The sequence below is a fragment of the Oncorhynchus mykiss genome, chromosome 6 (genome assembly GCF_013265735.2).
Source record: "Oncorhynchus mykiss isolate Arlee chromosome 6, USDA_OmykA_1.1, whole genome shotgun sequence".
Taxonomy (NCBI): domain Eukaryota; kingdom Metazoa; phylum Chordata; class Actinopteri; order Salmoniformes; family Salmonidae; genus Oncorhynchus; species Oncorhynchus mykiss.
This window is the reverse complement of record NC_048570.1, coordinates 58,140,089-58,162,667: the sequence shown is the minus strand read 5'-3', so window position 1 is coordinate 58,162,667 and position 22,579 is coordinate 58,140,089. Positions and strand designations below refer to the sequence as shown.

General features: G+C 44.7%; 2 protein-coding genes and 1 pseudogene across 2 annotated transcripts; 2 read left to right on the top strand and 1 right to left on the bottom strand.

Annotated features, from left to right (window-relative positions):
• Nucleotides 1–4,085: 4,085 nt before the first annotated feature.
• Nucleotides 4,086–10,828, bottom strand: LOC110526232 (7-dehydrocholesterol reductase). Its single transcript, XM_021607019.2, has 8 exons — nucleotides 10,720–10,828; nucleotides 9,447–9,567; nucleotides 7,754–7,976; nucleotides 7,463–7,553; nucleotides 6,140–6,353; nucleotides 5,816–6,020; nucleotides 5,530–5,661; nucleotides 4,086–5,313 (listed from the first exon to the last, which is right to left on the bottom strand). The coding sequence occupies exons 2-8, from the start codon at nucleotides 9,554–9,556 to the stop codon at nucleotides 4,849–4,851; spliced, it is 1,440 nt and encodes a 479-aa protein (XP_021462694.1). The 5' UTR covers nucleotides 9,557–9,567; nucleotides 10,720–10,828; the 3' UTR covers nucleotides 4,086–4,848.
• Nucleotides 10,829–11,681: 853 nt separating this feature from the next.
• LOC110526231 (glutamine-dependent NAD(+) synthetase-like) lies at nucleotides 11,682–20,208 on the top strand. The gene is made up of 6 exons (XM_036980585.1): nucleotides 11,682–13,712; nucleotides 14,415–14,466; nucleotides 16,335–16,781; nucleotides 17,732–17,849; nucleotides 18,627–18,694; nucleotides 19,002–20,208. The coding sequence occupies exons 3-6, from the start codon at nucleotides 16,638–16,640 to the stop codon at nucleotides 19,140–19,142; spliced, it is 471 nt and encodes a 156-aa protein (XP_036836480.1). The 5' UTR covers nucleotides 11,682–13,712; nucleotides 14,415–14,466; nucleotides 16,335–16,637; the 3' UTR covers nucleotides 19,143–20,208.
• Nucleotides 19,241–21,173, top strand: LOC118965036 (annotated as a pseudogene).
• The last annotated feature ends 1,406 nt before the right edge of the window (nucleotides 21,174–22,579 follow it).

The following is a 22,579-nucleotide window of genomic DNA, read 5'->3' as shown; positions in this document are numbered from 1 at the left end:
ATCCTCTCCTGGAACGTCTCTTGTCATGTGAAATGTTTAATGTCTGCTATCCCTCCTGTTTCCTCTGTCTCTTCTTCACAGGAGGAGCCTGGTGATTTGACAGGGGTGCCGGAGGAATATCACGATCTGCGCACGGTGTTCAGTCGGTCCAGGGCCACCTCTCTTCCTCCACACCGGTCGTATGATTGTAGTATTGATCTCCTTCCGGGAACCACCCCCCCCCCCCCCGGGGTAGACTATACTCTCTGTCGGCTCCCGAACGTAAGGCTCTCGAAGATTATTTGTCTGTAGCTCTTGACGCCGGTACCATAGTCCCCTCCTCCTCTCCCGCCGGAGCGGGGTTTTTTTTTGTCAAGAAGAAGGACGGGTCTCTGCGCCCCTGCATAGATTATCGAGGGCTGAATGACATAACAGTGAAGAATCGTTATCCGCTTCCTCTTATGTCTTCAGCCTTCGAGATCCTGCAGGGAGCCAGGTTTTTCACTAAGTTGGACCTTCGTAACGCTTACCATCTCGTGCGCATCAGGGAGGGGGACGAGTGGAAGACGGCGTTTAACACTCCGTTAGGGCACTTTGAATACCGGGTTCTTCCTTTCGGCCTCGCTAACGCTCCAGCTGTCTTTCAGGCATTAGTCAATGATGTCCTGAGAGACATGCTGAACATCTTTGTTTTCGTTTACCTTGACGATATCCTGATTTTTTCACCGTCACTCCAGATTCATGTTCAGCACGTTCGACGTGTCCTCCAGCGCCTTTTAGAGAATTGTCTTTTTGTGAAGGCTGAGAAGTGCACTTTTCATGCCTCCTCCGTCACATTTCTCGGTTCTGTTATTTCCGCTGAAGGCATTAAGATGGATCCCGCTAAGGTCCAAGCTGTCATTGATTGGCCCGTCCCTAAGTCACGCGTCGAGCTGCAGCGCTTTCTCGGCTTCGCGAACTTCTATCGTCGTTTCATCCGTAATTTCGGTCAGGTGGCAGCTCCTCTCACAGCCCTTACTTCTGTCAAGACGTGCTTTAAGTGGTCCGTTTCCGCCCAGGGAGCTTTTGATCTCCTCAAGAATCGTTTTACATCCGCTCCTATCCTTGTTACACCTGACGTCTCTAGACAGTTCGTTGTCGAGGTTGACGCGTCAGAGGTGGGCGTGGGAGCCATTCTTTCTCAGCGCTCCCTCTCTGACGACAAGGTCCACCCATGCGCGTATTTTTCTCATCGCCTGTCGCCGTCGGAACGTAACTATGATGTGGGTAACCGCGAACTGCTCGCCATCCGGTTAGCCCTAGGCGAATGGCGACAGTGGTTGGAGGGGGCGACCGTTCCTTTTGTCGTTTGGACTGACCATAGGAACCTTGAGTACATCCGTTCTGCCAAACGACTTAATGCGCGTCAGGCGCGTTGGGCGCTGTTTTTCGCTCGTTTCGAGTTCGTGATTTCTTATCGTCCGGGCTCTAAGAACACCAAGCCTGATGCTTTGTCTCGTCTCTTCAGTTCTTCAGTAGCCTCCACTGACCCCGAGGGGATTCTCCCTGAGGGGCGTGTTGTCGGGTTGACTGTCTGGGGAATTGAGAGGCAGGTAAAGCAAGCGCTCACTCACACTCCGTCGCCGCGCGCTTGTCCTAGGAACCTTCTTTTCGTTCCCGTTCCTACTCGTCTGGCCGTTCTTCAGTGGGCTCACTCTGCCAAGTTAGCCGGCCACCCTGGCGTTCGGGGTACGCTTGCTTCCATTCGCCAGCGTTTTTGGTGGCCCACCCGGGAGCATGACACGCGTCGTTTCGTGGCTGCTTGTTCGGTCTGCGCGCAGACTAAGTCCGGTAACTCTCCTCCTGCCGGCCGTCTCAGGCCGCTTCCTATTCCCTCTCGACCGTGGTCTCACATCGCCTTAGATTTTGTCACCGGACTGCCTTCGTCAGCGGGGAAGACTGTTATTCTTACGGTTGTCGATAGGTTCTCTAAGGCGGCTCATTTCATTCCCCTTGCTAAGCTTCCTTCTGCTAAAGAGACGGCACAAATCATCATCGAGAATGTTTTCAGAATTCATGGCCTTCCGTCAGACGTCGTTTCGGACAGAGGTCCGCAATTCACGTCTCAATTTTGGAGGGAGTTTTGCCGTTTGATTGGGGCTTCCGTCAGTCTCTCTTCCGGCTTTCACCCCCAGTCTAACGGTCAAGCAGAACGGGCCAATCAGACTATTGGTCGCATCTTACGCAGTCTTTCTTTTCGCAACCCTGCGTCTTGGTCAGAACAGCTCCCCTGGGCAGAATACGCCCACAACTCGCTTCCTTCGTCTGCGACCGGGCTATCTCCTTTTCAGAGTAGCCTCGGGTACCAGCCTCCGCTGTTCTCATCTCAGTTCGCCAAGTCCAGCGTCCCCTCCGCTCAGGCTTTTGTCCAACGTTGCGAGCGCACCTGGAAGAGGGTCAGGTCTGCACTTTGCCGTTATAGGACGCAGACTGTGAGGGCTGCTAATAAGCGTAGAACTAAGAGTCCTAGATATTGTCGCGGTCAGAGAGTTTGGCTCTCCACTCAGAACCTTCCCCTTAAGACGGCTTCTCGCAAGTTGACCCCGCGGTTCATTGGTCCGTTCCGTATTTCTCGGGTCATTAATCCTGTCGCAGTTCGACTTCTTCTTCCGCGATACCTTCGTCGCGTCCACCCGGTCTTCCATGTCTCCTGCATCAAGCCCGTCCTTCGCGCCCCCGCTCGTCTTCCCCCCCCCCCCCCCATCCTTGTCGAGGGCGCACCCATCTACAGGGTCCGTAGAATTTTGGACATGCGTCCTCGGGGCCGTGGTCACCAGTACCTCGTAGATTGGGAGGGGTACGGTCCTGAGGAGAGGAGTTGGGTTCCCTCTCGGGACGTGCTGGACCGTGCGCTGATCGAGGATTTCCTCCGTTGCCGCCAGGTTTCCTCCTCGAGTGCGCCAGGAGGCGCTCGGTGAGTGGGGGGGTACTGTCATGTACTGTCATGTTGTGTCTTGTCTCTGTCCTTTCCCTTCACCCTGTCTCCCTCTGCTGGTCGTTGTTAGGTTACCTTTCTCCCCCTCTTTCCCCCAGCTGTGCCTTGTCTCCTCCTAACCACCTCGTCACCCCTTTTCCCACCTGTTCCCTTTTTCCCTCTGATTAGGTCCCTATATCTCTCTCTGTTTCTGCTCCTGTCCTTGTCGGATTCTTGTTTGTTGTGTTTCATGCCTGAACCAGACTGTCGTCATGTTTGCTGTAACCTTGTCTTGTCCTGTCGGAATCTGCCGGTCCGTCTGAGCCTACCTATGTTTGGTAATTAAAGAAGCTCTGTTTAAGTTAATTCGCTTTTGGGTCCTCATTCACGAACCGTAACAGACACTAAACCAACTCTCGCATGTTCAGGCTCTCCTATCTTCCAATTCTTAAAAAATGGTATCAACTATAACTATATAAATAAGCATACATTAACTCTCCAAAAGTACTCTTGAACCGATCTCATGTTCAGGCTATCCTAACTTCACGTTCTTAAGAACTTTATGAACTATAAACAGTGGTAATTAGCATCAATTAGATTTTTTCACAAACTGTGTTCTACTGCCCCCTGCTGCTGAATGTCAGACTTGAGGTGACTTTAAATTAGAGCGGGAGAGAGGGATAGAAAGATGAGGATTAGGGAGACATAAGAACAGAGAATAGAGGAAGAAATAGTAAATGGAAGTGAAGGGTGCACTCTTGACGTTAGTACAACCACCACCCTTACCAGTGAGTGATCACTGTTATACCCACTCCAGGGGGTCTTTCCACCAGCCACCACTTCCACATTCACCCTCCTCTTGTCTGTCAGAGCCTAACATCAGCCTCACATCCAGCTCCAACCGTCTGTTTTTGTTTAACTCTTTTGCTGGCAGCTGTGATGATAGGAAGGGGTCAGGCAGGTCAGCGTGAGAGACGGGAGGCCTGATCAACCTCTTCAGTCACAGCTGGAGGAAGTGGTGGCCTTCCACAGGAACAACTCTGTGATGTTGCAATGACACCTCTGTCGTTGTCATTTCCTCCACTCACACACACAATGCACAAAGACATACAAAAAAATGTTTTTGTTGGAATCAAAGTAAAGAAATCAGAAATGTATTCACCATGTTAGGTTTATTTACTTTTCTAAGTTATCACTTGAGGAAAGGCAGATGAGGTTAAATTTTTTTTTTAAAAAGAAGGCAAACAACTGAAATCAAATGTCAAAATGACTGTTGGATAAAGTAAAAGCACTATTAGCACAAAAACTTTAAAATAACAGGTACCTCAAAGATATTGACAGAAATAAAGAAAAATGTATTTTAGCAGGAACAATCATTGTATAGTTGTAGCTGCTTCTTGAACATAATATACCAGTCTGCTGCTAGCGTTTCATGTAACGCTGGGCTGACCCCTAAGTAGAAGAGACATTTGCCATCGACAGTGCATTGTCAAAAGACATCTAGATTATTGCTCACTTGTAGCTGTAGTTACTTGACCAACGCCAACTAAGTGCTACTGTATGGTTATGTGATGTTCACATTGCTAGACTACAGTACACTTAAATACAGATTTGAATTAGAAATCAATTTTGCAGAGTTTCTCATAGCATCTATGTACCATAGAACATAGATATGTACCATAGTATCAACATTTACGGAGAAATGCTCCTAGGCACCGGTGAGAGCAGTTCTGAGAGTAGCTGAGGATTGCACACACACACACACACACACACATACACACACACACACACACACTTTGCTCAAAATGTCATCAACGTCTTTCCCATGGAATGTGAACAGTCCATTTAACACACATCTCCTTCTTCTGTTAAACTTCTTTCAGGATGCAGGGATTCCTTCAACCTCTGACTCGACTCTAGAAGATCCCAGGCAGCAGGCGATAGGGAACTGCATCCGTGTAGCGCTTCCAGTCTTTGCCGTACTTGCTGCTGCAGCGATGCTCGTCTCTCACACAGCGGTGCACCAGCAGGATGGTCATGTAGACGATGTAGAAGTAGGGGTGAATATGGCCGAAGCCGCAGGCTGCACAGTAGGCCAGCGAGCCCATCAGGTCGCCCGTGTAGTTGAGGTGGCGTGCCACGCCCCAGAAGCCGGAGGTCATGAGCTTGCTGTGGTGCAGGCCGCCGTCACCCGAGCGGTAGGCACACTCAATGAAGGTGGGCTTCTTGCCCCAGACGGAGCACTTCCCCTCGGTACGGCGGAACAGGTCCTTCTGGTGGTTGGTGGAGCGGAAGACGTAGTAACCCACCAGACCCAAGAGGAGGACAGCAGCAGCATGGGCTGTGGAGAGCTGGACTGGGTTGTACACCAGGTACAGGCCCTGTAGAAAGAGACATGATGCCAAACATACAGTATGATGTCATCACTGTTGAACAGAAAACAAGAAAGACTGCATCACAGCCATATTTAACTCAGCCAGTATAATAGAAGCACGTCGATGCATCTATAATTTCCATGACTTATTCATATTTTTTTTGCAGCGGCTTCTGTGTTGGGCGTCGGACTCATTTTTTAAATTTTTTATGATGTGACTTACCTGCAGCGTGTAGAGGAAGGGCAGCCACACACAGTCTCCCCAGCCCAGGTACCAGCCGAAGTGGTCATGGCAGATGTCAATCGTCTTCAGGTACCATGCCTCATTCCAGAAGAAGTCGAGAACATAGATTGCCTGGAGGAGTAGCTATTACATCAGTAGCCATTCACTGGAGGCCAAGCTTTCCTAAACTGGTTCAGTCAAAGCTACCACTCTACGGTCTAGTTTAGCTAGCTCACTCGCTTAACATACCCTGCCATCTAGTGGTAAAGGGAGAGGAGTGTCTCACCTGCAGCACATTAACCAGGATCATAGAATTGGTCACATAGCCATATAGCTCCTGCTGTTTGGCTGCATAGGAGAGGTTGATTAGAGTCCAGGCAACAATACCAGGTCTCCCGTTGAAGAAGAGCTTGAAGTCGAACCATTTGCCGATGCGGGGATTGAACTCAATGCCCATCATGTAGTTATAGAAGACGTTGCCTGTGAATTTGCTGGAAAATGACAGGCAATTCAGATGAACTATGCCCAAAGTGACAAGTTTTATGAAATATTACATGCAAGTGACAAGTTTGAATATCCTAACATACTATTGGACGCATGTAATCCTCACCAGTCCTCTGCATTGGTGGGGAAGAGGTAGGCCTTGACAAAGGCAAAGGTGGACACAGCATAGCCCAGTATGTTGGTGCACCACAGCAGTGGGATCCAGTTGTCGAAGATTATGGTGGGGGAAAACCAGTGGAAGTATTGAGCGTTGGCATACCACAGGGCATGGGTGATCAGCCACGACTGTAAACCGTTGATCTCATACTTGTTTATGAGGCCTAGGAGAGAACAAACAATGGGGGTGAAACAATGACTGCACATGGACAAAGCCATCGATCACGTGACACCATTCATTCCTATGTGAAGACTCAACAACACATTGAAGCCAAATTCAGTTGTTTAAGATGGCGTCTCATGAAGACAACATGCACAGTTTGAGCTACTCCAGGAAGTGACGTTGCAGGCCAGCTCAGTGCTGCTCTCTCTCATTGAGTAACTCAAGTTGAAGGCCGACCGGGGCACTGCAGACTGCCATTAGCAACTAAATTACCCTTATAACTTTGTCCGTGTGTGATTTAAAAAGAAACGGCTCTGTACTACAGCGCCAGCTGTGCCATCAGAGTCCCTGGGTTCGCGCCCAGGCTCTGTCGTAACCGGCCGCGACCGGGAGGTCCGTGGGGCGACGCACAATTGGCCTAGCGTCGTCCGGGTTAGGGAGGGATTGGTCGGTAGGGATCTCCTTGTCTCATCGCGCACCAGCGACTCCTGTGGCGGGCCGGGCGCAGTGCGCGCTAGCCAAGGTTGCCAGGTGCACGGTGTAGCCTCCGACACATTGGTGCGGCTGGCTTCCGGGTTGGATGTGCGCTGTGTTAAGAAGCAGTACGGCTGGTTGGGTTGTGTATCGGAGGACGCATGACATTCAACCTTCGTCTCTCCCGAGCCCGTATGGGAGTTGTAGCAATGAGACAAGATAGTAGCTACTACAACAATTGGATACCACGAAATTCGGGAGAAAAAGGGGTAACAAAAAAAAGAAAAAAGAAAAAAAGAAAAAAAGAAATGGCTCAAGGACATACATCAAGTGTATTAGAAGCAATTATTGTTACCATAACGGTTTTCAAGTATTATTATTTTTTTACACGAAAATTGCCATTTTTTTATTCACTATAATGGGGATCCTGTTTTCTGCAAACCATGCCTGCAGTACCACAATCCGTGGCTTCAATGAGAGGGGGCAGTCGTTCTCCTGGGTGGAACAGAGCCAAGTGTTTGCAGACAACTACACTTAACAGTATTGTGCACATACAATATCTGTAAATATTAATAGAATCCAATCCTTCATGCTAGAAATCTCCAAAAACAACTTTTTTCTTCTCAGGTGCCTTACCTGCTGGGGTGCGAGCTCCATCCTGAACCCCACCTGCATAGCCAGGCAGGAACTTATGAGTGACATCAGGAACACACATGTAGAGCACCACCTGATGGAGAAACAGTGTCATTCCACAGAACTCCCATCTGTGAAATATTCTGACGCTATAAACCATAATAAAATGCAATTTACACCAACTTAAAAAAAATACAGTGGCAGCCCAATTCTGATCTTTTATCTGTTCTGATTGGTCAAAGGAGCAATAATTGGGCAAAAGAATTGGGCTGTCCCTCTCTTCTCTGGCCCTACCTGGAAGGAGACCCAGACGGTGTAGATCTGAGCAGCGGTCCAGGTGAAGGAAGGGGCCTTGTCCCAGATGGAGCGCAGGGTGGCCTCTCCACTGTAGAGCTCCACCAGGGGCTGGCTGACCGAGCACTGGTACTGGTCACACACCATGACAAAGAAGAACACCAGGAAGGGAGCTGTGCACAGCAGCAGGATCACAGCGCTCAGAGAGAACCAGTCCACCTCCCTAACAGAGTGGAAGGTGTGGAGGAGATGGGGGAAAAGACATACAGAGTTGTAATGGTGCAAATGCATAATCATTGGAGCATTTATAATAATTAATCATTCCTTACATTTTTCCTTTAAAAAAAACACTTGATACTCTAATTTGTTCGAGAGTTGTTATTATTAGGCTGTAGATCTAATCTGACATAACATCGGCCATGTTCTGACAACTTCTGCTAGAGTTCACTTTAGAAGATAAGCATGACCAGTTTATATTACAGGCTCATTTGAATAACACTGATTATATGACAAGAATGATATAGGCCATTTTAGTGACTGTCTGTCCATGTAGTGACTGTCCATCAGCGGAGATTGTTGAGGGGAGGACGGCTCGTAATAATGGCTGAAACGGGAGCAAATACAATGGTAGCAAACACATGGAAACCATGTGTTTGGTGTATTTGGCACCATTCTACTTATTCTCCTCCAGCCATTACCACGAGCCCATCCACACCAACGAAGGTGCCCCCAGCCTCCCGTGCTGTCCATGTGCAGCACAAATCAACCGCATGAACATAAATATTGAGAGCCTAGTTTTTCCTTTTTTACATTTTTATAATTCTGTTGTGAATCCATTCGCTAACCCGAGCTTTGCATAAGGGCTACAACGGCAAAAACACGTATGTCACTTTTTAACTTATTTCAGTGGCAGCGACCCATAACCCAATGACAACTGGAATAGACATATAATGGAAAGACAATGCGCGGAATGGCGGGAAGCTTGTGAACTGATTCAAACTGGTCGTTACATTTTCCGCAGTCAAATGCGTCTACTTCCTTTCCATACTACCTTTGTTGACTGAAGATGAAGCAGGTCCCCACACACAATCTTGCCCAATGTTTTGAGATGCTGCCCTCCCCAAAGAAATACAAGGTCCCCACTGTTCAGCAAGAATAGGAGCAGGGAAAATGTCATTCCGACAGCCATCAGGCTGCTCAACAGTGGGACATGGGACAGATGTAGGCCCGATTGTCAGACAGTAGGCCACAGGGACTGTGAATACGTGTGCATTGACTATGAACTTTCCAGTGTTTTCTGTATTGTGTATTTGGATGCTGACTTGACACAAATGAATTTCCATATAAAATGGACATTAAATATGGAATCCAACAGTTGGGGAAACAGCGCCACTCTCCCCCCCCCCATGGCTGTTTCTGTTGACGAAGCAGAGGTGGGGAGTGTAAAACAAGTCTCAGTACATATGCTGCTGCTCTACCGTGCGCGCAATGATGCTGCTTGCTTTAACTACGTTGTTGTCGTGATATTGCAAACGGATGTGGCAGTTTCACCATTACGGACGGCAGCTTTAAGTATATCGTATCACAAATCAGTCCTGAACCAACAGAGAGTGAAACCAGTGACACGTGAACCCAAGTTACCTGAGTAGAGGATTAATGACTATAGGTCTACAGCCGGTCAGCTTCATCTTACCATGCTCTTCCCCACTGCCCTGCAGGTTCCTCCGTGGTCTCAGACGCCCCCCCGTTAGAGCTGAGCCTCTGGCGCCTCCGGGTGGCCTCCATGGCCACTGCAGAAGACATCTCTAGGGAGACTGAGAGAGAGTAGAGAGTCATGGTAATGACCAGGACATAACAGACCCCACTGTACCTTATAAGGTCATGTGGGAAATCAAAGGACATCTGGGGTCCTTGAGGACCTGACATAACACACTCTGTGATGGTGCTGTACATGATGCATGGTTTGTGAATAGACTTGAGCATGATAATTCTACAATGAGAGGTTTTAGCACAATACAGTTGTGTATGTTAGCAAATCTAATGCAAGTGTTCAATCATATCAAACACATTGGAAAAATGTGTAGGTACACTTTAATAAGACCATAACTGCCTATGGTATGTGATTACTACATGAGCTCAAAGACACCATAGAAGCTAACAAACTTTTCCACCCCCATTATTAAACTACCCATTAATAATGTTGCTCATCCCCTCCATTAAAATAATCATGTATACATGCATTACTAAGTCGCTTTGGTTAAAAGTGTCTGCTAAATGGCATATGTTATATTATTATACCATAAATCAGAAGTAGGCCCTACACATGTACTGTAACAATCCACAGAAAACACTCCACAAACAGCTTCTGGAGTAGTAAAGTAGACCCACAGGGATAATAGCAGGTCTCAGTGCATAGGTTATGTCAGCTGATACGTTTTTGGACCAAATCCAACATACAGATACAACGATAATGCTGAGGGGAACAACAGTTGAACAGGTTGACAATGACACTTTTGGCTGAGTGACAGCTCTCACACATTCACATAGACCACTCAAATAATGTTGTGTACAAGACTGATTGAAGTAAGGGTTTCCTAAAAAGCATAGACTTCATTCTCCACCCTTTTAACGTTACTTAAAATTACTGATGGGCCTACAACAAGCGTCAGCTGTTTATATACCCGATTATTGAATAAATATCCGCAATTCCCTGAAATTGTATTGTCAATAATTCTGCACGACAACGGATCGAATACATAAATAGACGATCGATAAAGGCTATCACAAAACAATTGATAACGAATTGCTTAACGCAGCCATAACGCACCTCCGGAAAAAGCCATAACTCATATGGACAATAGCCCATGCATAATGTCGAGGATCATAGACGGAAAAATTACATAAACATTATAAGCAGACATTTTAATAGATCTGTCTTATTAAAGATCATTTCGTGGGCTACTCACCAACTTTTAGGACCTATGGGAAAACTCTTGGCCCAGATGTTTACGATATAACGAATAAAAGGTTATATATTAACAACCGCTCCGCCCAAATAATAAATGCGTGTAAACGTACAGCCAATAACGTCTCAGTAGGGTGCGCCACACTGCCATATCGACCTCTGATTGGGTAACACGGACCTGAAGCCACTACCGCCTGATGAGCTCATGAATGGATGGGCCATTAAAAAGAATTCATCTACAGTCAAGAGCCAACACATTACCTGGGAGTAAACCCAAATAACTCCTCAACATATTTTGAGTGGTGGAAAAGGTACCCAATTCTGATACTTGAGTAAAAATATTGATACCTTAAACAGATAACTACTCAAGTAAAAGATAAAGTCAAACAGTAAAATACTACTTGAGTAAAAGTCTAAAAGTATTTGGTTCTAAATATACTTAAGTATAAAAACTAAATGTAATTGCTAAAATATACTTAAGTATCAAAAGTAAAAGTATATGTCACTTCAAATTCCTAATATTAAGCAAAGCAGTCGGCACCATTTTATTGTTTTTAAAATGTACGGACAGCCAGGGGCACACTCCAACACATCATTTACAAATTAGGCATGTGTTTAGCGGATCCGCCAAATCAGAAGTAGTTCTCTTGATAAGTGCATGAAATTGATCATTTTCCTGTCCTGCTAAGCATTCAAAATGTATTGAGTACTTTTGGGTGTTAGGGAAAATGTATGGAGTAAAAAGTACATTATAATCTTCAGGAATGTAACGAAGTAAAAGTAAAAGTTGTCAAAAAATAAATACTAAAGTAAATACAGATACACAAAAAAACTACTTAAGTAGTACTTTAAAGTATTTTTACTTAAGTACTTTACACCACTGCATATTTTCAAACAATATATACAGCAGAGGCGCAGCAGCTGGTTGTGTGAATGAGTTACCTGTCTCTTTAATAAGATATATGAAGAGGAGGGGCAGTAGTAGCAATGATTTGTATAACTAACTGGCCAGAACAAGCGAGGTGGGCAGAGCCAAGCACGAGTTAGCAAGGTCTTATTTTCGCGTTCTAGTAATGTTTTGAAACTTGTGTTCTAGCAATGTTTTGAAACTTGTCGCGTTCTAGCAATATTTTGAAACTTGTCTCGCGTTCTAGCAATGTTTTGAATCCACTATGTTCGTAACATGTTCTAGTTTTGGGAACAGAAAACTGTATTGAGATCAAATGTTTCATCGATGAGAAAATTAGCAGAATGTGGCACAAAATCCAACTCCATTCCATCTTCTCCCACTGCCGTTAACACGGCTTCCTCTCACTACCACATTTGGTACATTATTTGAGCGAGTGGAAAAACCAAGCGGATGCTTCACATTTATACATCCGGTGAAATATCTGTCTCATTGTTGTATTTGTGGTTGGAGTGCCCGGATTGTAGTGAAACAACGTTGCAACTCAGATAGTATTGTGTCGAGTGATACAGTAACTCATTTGAGAATTTAGACTAAGGTTCCAACGTTTGAACATCAACAAGGATATTTTGTTGCACCATTATATATAATGGGACGAAAGGTTATATTAGTTACGTGCTCATTGATACAACGGGCACTAGATTTTGACGGAAACTTGGAGAGAATACAAAGAAGTCCGAATAAAAAAATCCATTAATTGAAGATGCATTGTCCATTTAACTTAAATTGTAGTGGGCTCATATACAGGGCTGTTTTAAAGGTCATATGGTGTTTAAAAAAAATGATGATTTATAGACATTCCACTCATAAGCCTATAGTCTACTGTACTAGGTTACTTGCTCTGCTGGAATAGCGTGCACATCTTGCAAATCAGGACTCTGGTCATGCCATTAACATTAATAATGATATATCCTCATGCCTAGGTATCGCGATAGCCAAGTCTCAGGGGAAAAATACAGATTGGGACCAGAACTGAAAATGGTATTTATTAAGTACATCTCCTTCATCGAAGTTGTGACTGTAGTAATTGTTGAGTACGTTACTGTATACAGTGAGTAGCCTACAGCACACATTTAGCTTATTAGAGAAATGTATGTCTTTGTTTATTTGACTCCTATAAAGCTCTGTGCTTGTGCATATAAAAGCATCCTACATGGTGTTGTAATAACATATTAAAACATGTAATGACGCATTCACTGACTGTTGTCTGCCTGGGCTTAGCCATGCAATTTTGGCTTGTACTCTGTGTTATACCCTCCCTCTCTCTCTGTTTCTCAATATACTAACTGCACGGGAAACCCCCACCAGGGTGGCGGAATAAGATAAAACACACTGACAACCCATAAATATACACTGCTCAAAACCCTTTGGGATGGGCTCCAAAGATAAAGAACTCTGTCGAGAACCAATGGGATACTGACGCCAGGCTGGAGAGGACTGTCTATCACCTACGAACAACCAACCAGGAGCCAGAACTACCAGAATCTACCTACGTCATTTCAATGTATAAATGAACTGCCCAAATATGTTGTAGGCCTCTTTTTCCGAAAGCTCCCTAAGGGTTGGACGAATAGGAGCCGTGCTGCACGTTTGCCAGATATCATCATGTCTGAATAAACAGCCTTTAATATACCGTATCCGCCTTGTCCAGAGTCTCATCTTGGTCTTGTTTCTCCAATAACTAATCATTTACAATGGCCATGCCTGCTCTGAATTTCCATGAACTTTCCCTCAACCTCCTCTCTTTCTGTCCCTGGTCATCAGTGGGTATGGCTGTGCAGACCACTTCTACGAGTCAGACACCCTGCTGCACTGTTTCTAGGTACTCAGGAAGCTGCTAGGGTCACCTGTCAGGACATCATCTGACAAGCACTTCAGCTATGTTGTGGCTCTCTTTGCCTCCTGGACTATCACACCCCACTAAACAGTCTGTGTTGCTGTTTAGTGTGTATGTTGCTGTGGCTAATGTTCATTATAAGTCTTGGAAACCGGGAGTTCCGCTGGTTTTCACCATGGAATAAACTCAGGTTAGTGATCAACATAGAATCTGCACAAGAAAGCCTACCTTCTGAACATAATGATAATGCTTTGATAAACAGGGAAATTAAAGATTCTCCGGTACTTGTGTATACTTTTTAGCCAGTAGTTCTGAAAGTAGGGCTCATAAGCCAAAAGTATTCTCAGAAAATTGCATACTGTGTCGCAAATGTTCAGATATGTCCACCAAGTCATTGCTCTCTCTCGCTCTGCTGTGTGTGCATCTTGATAGTTGACACTCAAATGGTGAGGGGCAGAAGCTCATTGGCTAGAACTCGAATTGCTAAGGGGCTGGGCCACATAGGGGAACATTTAGGGAAAATGGCACAGCACAGCTTCGAGAAAAACAGTTGCTTTCAAACTAGGGATTTTGTGGCTAATTTAGGGAAAACAGTAATTTTGATCGTAGATTATGTATATATGAACTACACATGGACACTATCCAGCCCAAAGCGGGAGGTTTAAAAAATACTTAGTATTCACCAAAGTACCAGAGCATGTCTTTAATGTTTTGATCTAAGGTCAAAGCAGATTTGGTAAGTGGAAAAGGACAATAATCCATTTATTTCACATCACTCATAATAACATGTACGCATTTAGCTGCACCCCCCATAACACCTGCAAATATCTGTCCCCGACAAATAAACTTTGATTTGATTTGAACATGGCATTATTGTGCTTGTTTGCCACAGACATGTGGAGGAGTACTTCCTGCACAGGATGATCCAGGATGTGACAGGACAGGTAGGATCAATCTCTCTCCCTACCTCTCTCTCTAATAATGGCGGGGTGTTGGTATGCACTAAAAAGGATCAGTGATAAGAGGATTATTTGCATGTTTCTTCATATAAAGGGAAACTGTACTATTAATATACAGTACCAGTCAAAAGTTTGGACACACCTACTCATTCAAAGATTTTTCTTTATTTGTACTATTTTCTACCTTGTAGCATAATAGTGAAGACATCAAAACTATGAAATAACACATATGGAATCATGTAGTAACCCAAAAAGTGTTAAACAAATTAAAATATATTTTATATTTGAGATTCTTCAAAGTAGTCACCAATTTGACTTGATTACAGCTTTGCACACTCTTGGCATTCTCTCAACCAGATTCACCTGGAATGCTTTTCCAACAGTCTTGAAGGAGTTCCCAAAAATGCTGAGCACTTGTTGGCTGCTTTTCCTTCACTCTGCAGTCCAACTCATCCCAAACCATCTCACTTGGGTTGAGGTTGGGTGATTGTGGAGGCAAGGTTATCTGATGCAGCACTCCATCACTCTCCTTCTTGGTAAAATAGCCCTTACACAGCCTGGAGGTGTGTTGTGTCATTGTCCTGTTGAAAAACAAATGATAGTGGGACTAAGCGCAAACCAGATGAGATGGCGTATCACTGCAGAATGCTGTGGTAGCCGTGCTGGTTAAGTGTGCCTTGAATTCTAAATACATCACAGACAGTGTCACCAGCGAATCACCATCACACCTTCTCTTCCGTGCTTCACTGTGGGAACTTCACATACAGAGATAATCTGTTCTCCTACTCCGCTTCTTACAAAGACACTGCAGTTGGAACCAAAAACCTCAAAATTAGACTCATCAAAGCAAAGATTTCCACCGGTCTAATGTCCATTGCTCGTGTAACTTGGCCCAAGCAAGTCTCTTCTTATTATTGGTATCCTTTGGTAGTGGTTTCTATGCAGCAATTTGACCACGAAGGCTTGATTCACACAGTCTCCTATGAACAGTTGAGATGTCTGCTTATTTTAACCAGGCAAGTCAGTTAAGAACAATTTATTTTCAATGATGGCCTAGGAACAGTGAACTGCCTGTTCAGGGGCAGAACAACAGATTTGTACCTTGTCAGCTTGGGGGTTTGAACTTGCACTAGTCCAACACTCTAACCACTAGGCTACGCTGAACTCTGTGAGGCATTTACTTGGGCTACTTCCTCTGCAGCAGAGGTAACTCTGGGTCTTCCTTTCCTGTGGCGGTCCTCATGAGAGCCAGTTTCATCATAGCGCTTGAAGGTTTCTGTGGTTACCCTTGAAGAAACTTTAAAAGTTCTTGACCTTCATATCTTAAAACAATGATGGACTGTCAGTTCTCTTTGCTTATTTGAGCTGTTCTTGCCATAATGTAGACTTGGTATTTTACCAAATAGGCTATCTTCTGTATACCACCCCTACCTTGTCACAACACAACTGATTGGCTCAAACGCATTCAAACGGAAAGAAATTCCACAAATTAACATTTAACAAGGCACACCTGTTAATTGAAATGCATTACATGACTACCTCATGAAGCTGGTTGAGAGAATGCCAAGAGTGTGCAAAGCTGTCATCAAGGCAAAGGGTGGCTACTTTGAAGAATATATTTGTTTAACACTTTTTGGTTTCCTATATGATTCCATATGTGCTATTTAATAGTTTGATGTCTTCACTATTATTCTACAATGTGGAAAATAGTAAAAATAAAGAAAAACCCTTGAATGAGTAGTTGTGTCCAAACTTTTGACTGGTACTGTATACTGTATGTGCAGCAATCAATAGTATCATCAATTTAATAGGATCGTTAATGAAATTAATTTCCATTGTTCTGTCTCTTGAAGGACACTGTCCCCTTTGTTGACTGCGTCCTCTCAACCAAAGACACCTGCATCGGGAGTGAGGTCTGTGCTGAACTGTGGAACCCTAGGAGGCACATTCAATTAAGAGCCTCAAACGAAGGTCTTTTCTTTTCAAACCTTACTCAATTTCTGTAATGAGTTGTGTACTACTGTGTGTCGTCAGTCATTTGTGTAATGGATTGAAAGAGAGCTCAAATGTTTTTTGAGAGATTAAGTGAGATTGCTTATTTGAATAAATATATACAGTACACAGTTTTTCTAGTAAGCTACAGTATGTAATGAAGTATGTGGGAATGCCATGTGCTTGGCAGCCCCCGTGTGGACATGGGTCTGGACGGTGTGGAGATCTTCACCAACTCCTCAGCCAGCTACCACGAGCTACGCAAGGCAGACCACAGAGTCATCCTGGTTAAATCAGCCACCACGAAGGTGATCATACACACATGAACGGACGGATGGACACATGCACATGTTACACCTCCCTCAAACTCAACTCTGGACCTCGAAGCCGGTTCCACTGCATTTCTTTATTGTTCCCCTCTAATCAGGGACCGGTTTAGACCTGGGACAACAGGTGTGTGTGCAATTAATTATGAGATCGAGCAGAAAACCAGCGGGCTCCGGACCACGTAGGCTAAGGGTTGAGTATCCCTGTTACACAGTATGTTTAATGAGAGTAGAGGTACTGCATGTTGCCTGCCCAGTAACCACTTAGGGGTACTGTTTTGTCATTAAAGCACTGCTCCATTTCATACAGTTTTTTGCCTACATGTATATTTTGATTAGTATGAGTTTAGGTAACACTTATCATCACATTGATCCTAGACGTGTGTAATAACACTGTAATTACTACATAACAACATTGTTGTCTCATGTTATTTTGAGTTCATTGTTATTGCATAGTAATGAAGTTGGGCAGTTTCTAATATTACAAGTGGAATAAGGACAAGTGTGTTGTTGTTTTGCACAGAGTGTGTGTGTGTGTGTGTGTGGGGGGGGGGGGGGGGGGGGTCTATGTGTTTGCCAATCAGAAGGGTTGTGATGGAGACAGACTCTACTATGATGCTTGTGCCATTGTGGCCATCAACGAGGACATAATGGCCCAGGGAAGGGAAGGCAAAGGGTGGCTACTTTGAAGAATATATTTGTTTAACACTTTTTGGTTTCCTATATGATTCCATATGTGCTATTTAATAGTTTGATGTCTTCACTATTATTCTACAATGTGGAAAATAGTAAAAATAAAGAAAAACCCTTGAATGAGTAGTTGTGTCCAAACTTTTGACTGGTACTGTATACTGTATGTGCAGCAATCAATAGTATCATCAATTTAATAGGATCGTTAATGAAATTAATTTCCATTGTTCTGTCTCTTGAAGGACACTGTCCCCTTTGTTGACTGCGTCCTCTCAACCAAAGACACCTGCATCGGGAGTGAGGTCTGTGCTGAACTGTGGAACCCTAGGAGGCACATTCAATTAAGAGCCTCAAACGAAGGTCTTTTCTTTTCAAACCTTACTCAATTTCTGTAATGAGTTGTGTACTACTGTGTGTCGTCAGTCATTTGTGTAATGGATTGAAAGAGAGCTCAAATGTTTTTTGAGAGATTAAGTGAGATTGCTTATTTGAATAAATATATACAGTACACAGTTTTTCTAGTAAGCTACAGTATGTAATGAAGTATGTGGGAATGCCATGTGCTTGGCAGCCCCCATGTGGACATGGGTCTGGACGGTGTGGAGATCTTCACCAACTCCTCAGCCAGCTACCACGATAACACTGTAATTACTACATAACAACATTGTTGTCTCATGTTATTTTGAGTTCATTGTTATTGCATAGTAATGAAGTTGGGCAGTTTCTAATATTACAAGTGGAATAAGGACAAGTGTGTTGTTGTTTTGCACAGAGTGTGTGTGTGTGTGTGTGTGTGTGTGGGGGGGGGGGGGGGTCTATGTGTTTGCCAATCAGAAGGGTTGTGATGGAGACAGACTCTACTATGATGCTTGTGCCATTGTGGCCATCAACGAGGACATAATGGCCCAGGGAAGAAAGTTCTCCCTGGACGACTTGGTAAAGACAGGCAAAACATAACGGAAAGCAAATGTGAGAAGAATATCTTGCAGCCTATTCTTTCACCCTCACTTCACACACCAGCTGTGAGCTGTGCTTGATTACATGGCATGTCAGCATGTCGTGTAATGTTATTGTTAAGGTTAGCCAAAGGGAACTCTTGGACAATGTGTAACCTGTGTGTGTGTGTGTGTGTTGCAGGAGGTTGTGTCACTCTGGGTCTGGAGGATGTCCGCAGCCACAGAGGAGAGCATTGCCACCCACACGTGGTGAGCTGACATCTCTCTTCAAAACAACACTTTTTACTTCTCATAAATGGCAGGTGTGATTCAGAAACGCCTTACTCCCTTAGTGAAACTAGCCACTCAAGGGAAGCCAGAGGTAATCCTGTTCAACATTCAACTCCCCAACCCAAGGCTCTGTCTCTGTCCAGTGTCGTCTTTCCTCCCTACACTGGGTACACACTCGAGAGTCACTTTAACTTCTCCCTTCAGTTATTGACTCAGACTCAAAATAGCATGCCCATTACATTTGAAATGTCACATGGTTTGCTGTTATGTCCTCCACTGTGTCCAGGAGTATGAGCACAAGCCGTGTCATCGAGTCAAAGTGGACTTCTCCTGGTCTGATTGTGAAGATGTCTACCTCCCCACTCACCAGCCCATTGAGTGGCAGATCCACACCCCTGAGGAAGAGATTAGGCATGGCACCCCCTGACAAAGACTGGGATCACAAGAGTGTTGTGTGGCTAAAATGCTGCCCAAAATAAATAGTAGCTATTTTTGACTGTGTCTCCCTGTATTTTCTTTTTCACCATGGAATCATTGGAAACAGACAGAGACAGCACCTACTATATCGCCACACAGAGGATTCCGAAGCATGTAGTGTGACATTCATTTACCCTGACTGCTCCCTTTGTGTCTGAAACTGAGCTGCCTGTCTTTGGTGGAGCCAATCCCTGTCTGAGAGAAGTTAAAACTAAAAAGACACGATTTATTTAAAGCTACTTTCCAGATCATGTGACTGCCCACCTCTTTACAGTTTACAGTGTACACATACAGACCCTTCCATTCATGTGACAAACAAGCACAGGCCTTCATTCTAACCTGCAATTTGACCCATGTCAAATACATGCACATGCGTGTCTCTGTGTTCTTGTCTTTGGTGTCTTCAGCCTGGGTCCAGCATGTTGGCTTTGGGAATACCTAAGGAGAAGTGGTCAGATGAGTAGTGCTATGTTTGGTTTGAATTATGTGTAAATGTGCTTACGCTTACTTGCTTATTATTGAATATTTGTACTGAATATTTATATTGTCTGTATATCTGTCCATAAACACCCCTGTTATTCCCTGCTCCAGGCTGGTTTCCTTCTGCCCCTCAGTGGTGGTGTGGACACTTCCTCTACAGCCTGCTTTGTCTACCCCATGTGTGTGCTGGTCTGCCAGGCAGTCAGAGATGGCAGTGTGTACTGGACTGGATACTGTACAGGCCCATAATGGTTTGTTGTGTCCCACAAGGGACACATGGCTCCTATTCTAAAGTTTGACGTTGCATTCAAAGTTTGTCACTACAGCTTCTGACAGCTACAGCTTCAACTTCTTTCCTTCCCTCCCTCTCCCTGTATCAGACTCCCAGGTGCCGGAGGATGTTCAACGGGTAGTGATGTGATGTGTCCTACACCCCACTGGATCCACTGGAGCTGTGTGAACGCATCTTCACCACCTGCTACATGGCCATTGAGAACTCCTCGGTGGGAACCCGTAACAGGGCCAAAGAGCTGGCTGCTCAGATTGGCAGGTGAGCGTCACTGGCCCCATCATAGTTGAGCAGTTACAGAATAACAAATTAGAACATCTGTTGCATCTGTTATAAATCTCACCTTGTGCTTTTCGTCGAAAGTTATTTTTCTTTGTATTTTTCTTGTTGATTCAGTTCACACATGAACCTCAACATCGACATGGCAGTGAAAGGCATGCTGGGAATCTTCTCCATGGTTACGGGAAAGTGTCCCCAGTTCTGTGCTAATGGTGGAAGCACCAGAGAAAACCTTGCCCTACAGAATGTGCGAGTGGGTTAAGTGTAAAGGGTCCAGGAGTACTCCAATACATTGTTCAGGTGATACCTGAAACCCTACAACAAAGCAGAGACCCATTTTTTGCAAAGTGAAAAAACAAAAGATGAGCAGGGCTTTTGCCCTCGCTTGCACTTCTCTTTTATTGCGCCATTTACTTGCATATTCACACATGCTCACCACAATCCTCACACCATCATGTTTCCGTTGAACAGTCTGAGCTGAGGAAACAATTGTGTGGTGTGTGAATTTGATGATCCTTTACTGTTGCTGGATCAAGGCGGCAGGTAGCCTAGTGGTTAGAGTGTTGGGCCAGTAACCAAAAGGTTGCTGGATCAAACCCCTGAGCTGACAAGGTAAAAATCTGCTCCTGTTTCCTCATACTGTTCAACTGAAACCTCTCATCCACATTGGGTGAGCCAAGGACTAGAAGGCCACCAGGTTTCCCCTCAGCCCACTGTTCCCCAGCAGGCCTGTCCCACCCAGGCCTGTATTAGGATGATTCTGGCCTACCTCTTTGCTCAGTGGGCTGAGGGGAAACCTGGTGGCCTTCTAGTCCTTGGCTCAGCCAATGTGGATGAGAGGTTAGTGAGTACTCTTTGAAAGGAGTAGATCAAGGCACAGCATGCATAGAGTTCCACGTATTTTAATAAATCAAAATTCACCAAACAAAACAATAAAGCACAACAGAAACATGATGTGCTACTAGGCAACTATACATAGTCAAGATCCCACAAATCACAATGGCTACCTAAATATGATCCCCAATCAGAGACAATGATCAACAGCTGTTTCTGATTGGGAACCATACCAGGCCAACATAAACCATTAATCACCTAGATGACCCACCCTAGTCACTATCACGCCCCAACCAACATAGAGAATAAACAGCTCTCTATGGTCAGGGCGTGACAGTACTAGAAAATGTCAATGTTTAAAAAAATATATATTTAGAATTTTCTGTCTCACATATAATAAAAAAACTCTGTGTTGTCTGCTTCAGTCCAACATAAAATAACAAAAATAGTATGGACCCCTCTCTCTAGTTGACCTTCACCTCAATACCCCTCTATTCTGCAGCCTAGCTGGCTACTTCACTAAGTAAGTATGACTGCTCAGTAAGGCAGACCTGACAAGCTTCCTGCAGTACTGTGTCGAAAAGTTCCAGCTCTCCGCCCTCAGAAGGTGAAGCATGCTGTTCTGCAAATCCATATTCTTCTCTGGGACAATACAAAACAGTCAGTATAATGTCAGGAGACTCACCGTGTTGGCAACTGTCTTTATGTCCTCTGTAGTATCATGGCTGCACCTCCCACTGCAGAGCTGGAGCCCCTGACAGACGGCCAGGTGTCGCAGACTGATGAGGTAACAAGTCACCACTAGTGGAGCCAGATGTGGGCTTGGGCCCTCTGACTATGTTGATCGTTGTGGGTGTGGGCCAACCACATATGAAGTGAAAACGTATTATTCTTTTTTCCCTTTTTTTCTTCTCACATACTGTACAACACACACTGCTGGGATTGACCTTTCTTTATACGTATTAAGAAAAGTTGACATTTAAGACTTAGGAGTTAAAGTCATACCATATACCGTAAATAAAAAACCCTCAGCTCTATTCAGCTTGACTACTGTTGTTATTGTCCTGCCATGCTTTTCCTCTGTGGCTGTGTTGACTGTGTGGCTCAACTTTCCCTTGTCCGTGACTGCTGTCTATATATACCACCTCACAAGTTTGGAAGATGGATGTCTCTTCGGGGATGTCATCTGTGCACATAGCTTGTTCTGTTATGGTGTAATCTGACCTCTTCCTTATCCCTTGCTGTCGTCCTCTCTCTTGCTCTCTCTGTGTCCCCCTCTCGTCATCCTGATATAGGGATGACATACTCAGAGCTGTCTGTGATTGGCTGGATCAGGAAGATCTCCAAGTGCGGCCCGTACAGCATGTCCTGCAAACTCATCCACACGTGGAGGGAGGTCCTCTCCCCTCCACAGGTCACTCTACACCCCTGTATCGCACACCATTTACTATTTTCATACTATTATATGCCTACCGTGTAAAAAACGAGGAAAACTCTCAATGATA

What these genes read in the sequence shown, in the direction of transcription:
- LOC110526232 (XM_021607019.2), bottom strand. Translation starts at nt 9,556, where the DNA reads ATGTCTTCTGCAGTGGCCATGGAGGCCACCCGGAGGCGCCAGAGGCTC. An exon ending in GGGCAGTGGGGAAGAGCATG is followed by an intron (nt 7,977 to 9,446) that starts GTAAGATGAAGC and finishes CCACTCTGTTAG; the next exon opens with GGAGGTGGACTGGTTCTCTC. An exon ending in CCTTCCTCTACACGCTGCAG is followed by an intron (nt 5,314 to 5,529) that starts GTAAGTCACATC and finishes CTCTTTCTACAG; the next exon opens with GGCCTGTACCTGGTGTACAA.
- LOC110526231 (XM_036980585.1), top strand. Translation starts at nt 16,638, where the DNA reads ATGTGGGAATGCCATGTGCTTGGCAGCCCCCGTGTGGACATGGGTCTG. An exon ending in TTAAATCAGCCACCACGAAG is followed by an intron (nt 16,782 to 17,731) that starts GTGATCATACAC and finishes TGTCTCTTGAAG; the next exon opens with GACACTGTCCCCTTTGTTGA. An exon ending in ATTAAGAGCCTCAAACGAAG is followed by an intron (nt 17,850 to 18,626) that starts GTCTTTTCTTTT and finishes TGTGTGTTGCAG; the next exon opens with GAGGTTGTGTCACTCTGGGT.